General features: G+C 37.6%; 2 protein-coding genes across 2 annotated transcripts in view; one reads left to right on the top strand and one right to left on the bottom strand.

Moving 5' to 3' along the window:
- LOC105359500 (uncharacterized) overlaps positions 1-3,609 on the top strand; it is a 44,449-nt gene extending 40,840 nt beyond the window's left edge. The window contains exons 32-37 of the mRNA XM_011496114.1: positions 21-447; positions 673-802; positions 888-1,074; positions 1,410-1,948; positions 2,035-2,393; positions 2,526-3,609. Coding sequence (XP_011494416.1) covers positions 21-447; positions 673-802; positions 888-1,074; positions 1,410-1,948; positions 2,035-2,393; positions 2,526-3,354 — 2,471 coding nt within the window. The 3' untranslated portion in view covers positions 3,355-3,609. The remainder of the gene's footprint in view (positions 1-20; positions 448-672; positions 803-887; positions 1,075-1,409; positions 1,949-2,034; positions 2,394-2,525) is intronic.
- A 2,225-nt stretch (positions 3,610-5,834) lies between these two features.
- Positions 5,835-7,305, bottom strand: part of CCT6 (chaperonin containing TCP1 subunit 6) — a 3,096-nt gene continuing 1,625 nt past the window's right edge. The window contains exons 3-7 of the mRNA XM_011495838.1: positions 7,041-7,305; positions 6,755-6,820; positions 6,456-6,678; positions 6,152-6,320; positions 5,835-6,062 (exon numbers count right to left, since the gene is read on the bottom strand). The exon at positions 7,041-7,305 is cut by the window's right edge and continues 89 nt beyond it. Coding sequence (XP_011494140.1) covers positions 5,990-6,062; positions 6,152-6,320; positions 6,456-6,678; positions 6,755-6,820; positions 7,041-7,305 — 796 coding nt within the window. The 3' untranslated portion in view covers positions 5,835-5,989. The remainder of the gene's footprint in view (positions 6,063-6,151; positions 6,321-6,455; positions 6,679-6,754; positions 6,821-7,040) is intronic.

Consider the following 7,305-nt stretch of genomic DNA (forward strand, 5'->3'; position numbering starts at 1 on the left):
GAAAACGTGTGGGTTCGTAGGTCTGAAGAAACCTGACGTCATAGAGCCGACGATTCCTCAGGATGAGCCCTTCGACACGACGCCGTTGTGGCGTCGTGACATGCCGCGTATACGTCACATCCGGGGCATCCTACTCGAGGAAGAGGACAACGTCGAGTCGGCGAAGGTCAATGCCAAGCGTAAAATTGAGTCCGAGGTAGCGGCCAAGCCAGCTAAAGCCAAGTTGCCAAAGACGAGCGTCGAGGACTGCAAGTCGCCGGAAATCAAGAAGCCGAGGACGTCGCTCGACGAGCCCGAAAAGCCCAAGGTGGCTATGCCCGAGGGTGGCTACGGGCCCCTTGGCAAGCCCATCGGGGACCTTTACGTTTGCACGGTTTGCAACCAATTCAAGTCCAAGTACAAGCACGACTTTAGGGATCATCTTTACAGGGACCTCAAGTACACCAAGTACGCTAACATTAAATTTCATTCGCTATAATTAAATAAATACAGCCCGCCAATTGTGGAAAAAGATTATTGTGTATTAACAAGTTTGATATTATATAAAAGCATTGGAGAAGTCTCGCGATTCGCAAACCAATCGTCACGAAAATTATATCCTTTCTTAATTGTGCTTGCAGAGTAGTTGTCGACTTTTTAATTATTCGAGCGAACGTAATTTTGTAATTCCAGGTGGTTTTGTCCGACTTGCGAGTACAGGGCCGTAAATCGTGGATCCATAGTGAAACACATTTTTAATCGTCACACCGACGAAACCCTGGAGCCAAGAGCCGCCACCCCGAATGGACCGCTTGAAGAATGGGTGAGTCAACAATTATTGCGCGCTAAACGGGCGATAAACGAGCGTTTATGTGCAAAAATATTTATGCCTTGTAAATGATATGCAGGTTACGTCCGTAATGAAAACGCAAACGGAGATTATGAAAAGTACTAAAGCGCCAGCCCCGGTTACCAAGGAAGTCGTCGAAACGAAGGAAGAGGTTGCTAATGAAAGCGAAGACGACGATCTCGTTATCGATACGAAGGAAGAAGAGGATAATTCGGAGGAAGAGAAGACCGAAAACGCTGTTAAACGTACGTGCGAATATTCGAGTTGTAAACGATCTATCGCTAAATTCAAATTTCGCGATTTTCAAAACGATCGTTCATTGTATACGAAGAGTGCACTAGCCTAGACTGTGATCGATAATTTACGCCAAAATCCATGACGGTGTACGAACTCTAGACACTATTCCATAGAAATAAACTTGAAAGCGTCCATTCTCCTTTTGTTTGTGGGATTATGAAAACTCGATAAATTGCCCCTTTGCTCTTCAACTCGAGTGCGCGAGTATTACAAACAAAAAAATAAATAAATAAATAAATAAATGAATAATAATAATAAAGAGACAAATCATTTTACATTATAGCTGCAGCTCCAGTACCCGCGGCGGAAGTATTGGCGATGCCCCTAATCTGCAAGCACTGCAGCATGAGCTTCGCCAAATGGCGAGGCTTCAAGCGTCACGTGAAGCTCAAACATCTGAAACGACTGAACTACCTCTGTCCGTACTGCGACCGGAGCACCAACTCCGAGGCGGTAATGGTGCAGCACTTGCGCTCCAAGCATCGCACCCTCCCGGAGAAGATTTTCGAGAATCCGAATCCGCAGGTGCGCGAACTGAGTCCCGAGTTCTGGGAGCGGGAGTACGGTCTCGTCGTCCCCAAGGCGCCGAAGAAGCGCAAGCGGAAGGACGATAATACGGAGGATGGTGGGGCGCGGGTCGACCACGAGCTGCCCTGTGACACGTGCGACTTCACGGCCATCACCTACGCCGGACTCAAGAGCCACATGAGGACGCACGAAATCAGGGTGAAGCAGAAGTGCAATTACTGCACGTTCGTTAGTTTCAATTCGTCGGAAATGAGGCAGCACTGGGAGGTTAATCACTCGCATCTCGAGTTCAAGGTAACAAAACCTCGCCGTCCAATAGCTCCAATAATCGCTTAATCAATTATTACTCAATTGTTTCTTAAAATGTTCGTTTTTGCAAGGTCGAGGAGGCGATCGTGACCGCGGCAATGGACGCGGCGAACGTGCGGGCGGCCAAAAAAGCCAAGCTCGAGGACGAGAACAAGGCGATCGTATATTATTGCTATTACTGCAACAGCACTACCGTCAGCAGTTTGTCATTGGATGTGATTAGAACTCATTGGAAGCTGATGCACAAGGAGGACCAAAAGTGCTCGGTTTTCAGGTACAAGCAGCATCTGGACACAAGGGCCAAGTGCGCGTACTGTGCCGAGCCCGGCACCAGGTCCACCCTCATCGAGCACATTTGGCAGAAGCACGGACGTGACAAGGACATATTGCTGGTCAACAAGGAAGACGACTACGACTGGATGTGCAAGTGGTACGTTTCGTGCATTTTGGCGTCTTAGAGTCCAGGCATTACTCCTTGACGCATAACCAATCTAATGTTCGTTTTGACAAATCGATTTATTGACTCCATTCGCCCCCGATTATCATCGTCCATTCGTTCCAGGTGCAAGGACGAGTTCTTCACTAACAAAGAGGACATGGATTACCATCAGAAGGTAATACACTCGCAGCTACGTCCCAATTACAAGCTCGTACGCCGTGGCTTCACGTGCAAGCACTGCGGATTCGATACCCTGTCGCTCGAAGTGATGCAGAAGCACGCGAAGAACCACCTCAACGTATACAAGTGCAAGTATTGCCCGGACGTATTTAAAACCCTGTCGTCGGTGAAGGGACACTTTAGGCTATTGCACTCGGATAAGGAGCTGGAGACGCGGACTATAACGGGAGAGGACTTTAGCAAGGAGATCGAAGCGATCGTCAACGACTCCACGTCCTTTACTAACGTCCAGCTAGTTCCCCTGAAGGTGCCCATGACATCATTATTAAAAACACCGCCCATAACGCCGACAAAAACGGAGCTGGTGGTAATGTCCGTAAGTCCTCGCGTCGCCAAGAAGTCGACGACTAAGCAGTCGGTAACTGCGATACGGCCGTTACCCTGCAAAATCAAGGCCGTTGCTAGGAAGTCGACCAATCCCTTGCCACGCTACCCCTCGGGCGTTATCTTCCAGACGGATGAGAAGGAGGACGTTGATGAGGATGACGAAGAACGACGAGTGAGGGACGAAGAGAAGAGCAAGACGAGATATACGTCGTATTATGGGCGATCCAGCAGTCCGGTTGATTTGGGGAGCCTGCATACGACGATGGCCCTGGCCGGACTCAAGATGAAGGTCAATTGCGCCAAGCTAGCCGAGATATTCAACATTAACATAGAGCCGAAACTCAAGCTCACGGATTTTAGAAAGGAGATGATAGATCGTAGATGAATAAGAGATTGTCGGATGGGCCGACATTTTTAGTGATATCAATCCGTAATGACGCGCGAACCAAACCCTAAAGGGTCCTTCGTTGTTTCCTTTTCGTTATTTCTTCCTCACTCTCTCTCTCTCTCTCTCTCTCTCTCTCTCTATTGTGAGTGCATGTGCCTTCGTATCACATTTATGTAAAACTAAGGATTGTCTTGTTATAAAGTTACATACAAATTTCGAAACTACCAATAAGTGTAAAATTTGAAATTTTTGACAGTACAATTATTGTAACGAATTTTTTTTTCTTTTTTTTTCTTTCTTGTTGTTATCAATTTAAGAAAATCCTATACGATGTATTAATGTTTAATTTAGATAGACACCGATATTTATTTATATTGAATAAGTAGCAAAAAGCTATTCTACCGAATTCGGGGAAATAGAGCTATTCATATATTTTAGTCTTTTTCCTCATTTTGCTACTAAAAAAAGTAATTGGCATACTAAGTGAACTAAATTTATTAGGTTTGTAATTACAAGTTTTCGTGTGAAATAATTTGCAAATTGAATTGAAATGACGTTAGTTGATTTGCACCATTAAACGAAAATTAAATGAGAAATCGATAGTGTTTAGATGTTGCATAGAAATTTAGTTTATAATTGATCAATGAATAAATAGAAAAAAATCAGTAAAATTAATATTTATTACGGAAATGTAAATGACTTCATCTGAATTATAAATTGATCTTTATAACGTTAGAATCAATATCTCATTAAGTAACATAATGATAATGTAGCTGTTTCTTTCTCTCTCACACTCTCACTCTCTATCTCACTTTCTTCTCTCTCTCTCTCTCTCTCTCTCTCTCTCTCTCTCTCTCTATTTGTATATACTTGTAAAAGTGAACTTAAGATAATTTATAGCATTATGTGAATTTACGATAACTTTTCCTTCTTAAATATATTTTAGATTTTGTAACGTTGAGAGAGTCCATCGTCATTTGTAAATGTTTTTAAAACTCCTCCCTAACATCAAAAATAAAACTAAATACAATGCAGTTTATATAACTGTAAGAAAATAAAATTGTTCACATTGTTCGCAGTATTATAATCGAGAAAAAACTTGCAAACACGAATGAAATGAGATAATCAGTACTTTATAAATAAATGGATACAGAGTCAAACTTAAACAAAAACAAAAAAAAACAAAAAAAAAAAAAGCTCGAAAACTAAGAAAGACTGAAATATCAACTATGGCTAGACTGTAATGAACACATTTGAAATAATTGTAAATAGAGTGTACAAAATCCTTAAATAAATATTTTTGATTTTTTTAAAATATAATGATTCTAATTTTATTTATCTGACAATGTTAATATTCTAATTTCTATAATTTCTTATTTGATGTATAATTTCATATTTTAAGTAGATTGCGCTAGTTTTAAATTTTATGAAAGTAGAAAATAAAGATAATTTTAATCGAATAGTTTTATAATAAAATAAAATTATTATTCCCGCTGTTCATAGCTCTGCTTAGCTCTGCTCAGCTCATCTCAGTTCAGCTAAGCTCAGTTCGGCTCGCGTGCTTGAGTTGATTTAATTTTTAATTATCCCAGTTATAATAGGTAACTTGTCTAAAGATTATAATTTTTCGTCAACATTTTTAGATGGTAATGAACATGGATAGTCGAGAGTAGAAGTTGGAAAAACGTTATTCGTAGACAATACGTTGTATTTTAAAATTTTATAAAAAATATTCGTAAGAATTATTAAATAATACCATAAACTGATGTTGAAAGAGAAAATTTTGAAATGTTTTGCTGGTGAAGCAATTAAAGAATGATGATTATTAAATCATAATTAATCGCTTGAGACAAGAATGCTTTTCAGAAAACTGTATATACGTTTAAGTACGTTTTTATTAAAAACGACTTGTTTTTTCAATAGGCCCTCCAAATGCTTTCCTTGACTATATTTTAACGTGTAAACGATATCTTTAATGCACTGTATGATGCTATTGTATATAAATTTTTTTTTTTTTTTCGAAAAGTCAAGCAAAAATTAATAAGATTTTATTTAAAAAAAACTTGTCCAATCATTTGTTGCAAAAGAGCTTATTTGAAATGAATATACTATTTACGTACAATGCCTGTCGTTTTTAATATAACAAATAATTTATAGAATAAATTACATATTTATTCGACAATTAATGATGAACAATGAAGAGTCGTTGATATTTTTAATTTCAATATTTTACATGACGTCATTTTGTAAAAGAATTTTCCATAAATACAATTCTTTCATATGTTCGAATATGTATATTACACAATCCGTATATTGATTTTATTAATAAAAAATTTTTTTACAAATAAAAAATCGATTACATACTTTATTTTTGCACTGTACAGTGTAAGTAAGTAAATAAGACCTTCAGCTTTTTACTTCTTAATTACAGGTGCCAATAAGTAATTATAATTAAAGTAACAATTTATAATAAAATATTAAATCAAAATATTTTTATTTTCAGTGGTACGAAATACAAATTCAATAAAAGTATATTTTATCAGCAAGCTGACAATAAGCGAGAATGACTGATGTAATACAAATAAGATTAAAGTAAATATGTACGTGCAAGTGATATTAGTTTTTAAGTATATTATCCTTTTAACGATGATAAACCTGCTCTCATAATTTCATCCACTAATAGAATATTGGAGGCGATAATGGTGCTGCAAAGATGAAAAATTTAATGAATACATATGAAATGTATATGCGCATGTACGTATAGATATTATATAGACACATCGTTCGGACTTACCAGGAATGAATAATTTGTTTCTTTACAATATAGTTATCATAAATTCCAACTATATTTGGATCTACGGCTTCTCCAGTTGAAATATCTAATCCAACAGGTTGACTCAATGCAGTTGATTCTTCTTGCAGCTTGACAATAGTATCTTGTGAATCAAAACCACTGTTTACAGCTGAAAATATTTTCAATCGTTACAATGTATATTTTTATTTTTTCTCTCCTTTTTTTAAATGAATTAATTATTTAAAAAAATTGTTATTTAGTTTTTAGAAGATAATCAAATCAGCTACCAATAATTGAAGCTCACCTAGTGTTTTTGGAATGATGAGTAATGCGTCTGCAAATGCCTGGATTCCAAGTCGTTTCTTTCCTTTGATTTCGTTTTTGTACTCTTGAAGGATTTTGTTAGCTGCTATTTCAAAGGCACCAGCTCCAGGAACGACGGCTTTATCATCAATGGTATTTTTAATTGCTCTTAGGCCATCATAGACTGCATCTTTTAATTGAACTAAGGTGTATTTAGTAGATCCCTACAATTATTAATTATTTATGAGAATCGGATGAGAGGCATTTAACAGTAATAATTAATTCTCATTGGATAATTACCCTTAAAAGAATTGTTACTGAATTTGGCTTTTTGCACTCTTCCACAAACGTGTACTTGGTATCACCCTAAATCAAGTTTAAAAATTCAATGAAACATGTACTTACTTATGTAAGCGTTAGAATAGAAATCTTAAAAACTTTATTTAAAGTCAGCTTAATAATTAGCACGAATATGCCATTAATGTAGACAGATTGATATTTCCAAAGGCTATTATTAGCGATCGGCTAAAATAGTTACTGTTCATAAAATACGATTAATGTAAATAACTAACGACAACACACATACCAAGACATATTCGTAAACAAGTCCAGCATATCCCAAATGCTCTTCTTGCAAATCATCGAAAGAATTCATAGCTTGTCCACCGCATGCCAGACACAATCTTTCCATGTTTCGTCGTTTAGCTCGTCTCATAGCCATTATGCCTTCTTGAGCCAACATATCCAATGACGGTGGATCGATACCCTTCTGATTAATCAGCACAAAAGTTTTGTTTGTTCCATCGCACAATCTTTTCTTTAATTCAATAATTTTCTTTACACGATTGTCG

The sequence above is a fragment of the Ceratosolen solmsi genome, unplaced genomic scaffold (genome assembly GCF_000503995.2).
Source record: "Ceratosolen solmsi marchali unplaced genomic scaffold, CerSol_1.0 scaffold11, whole genome shotgun sequence".
Lineage (NCBI taxonomy): Eukaryota > Metazoa > Arthropoda > Insecta > Hymenoptera > Agaonidae > Ceratosolen > Ceratosolen solmsi.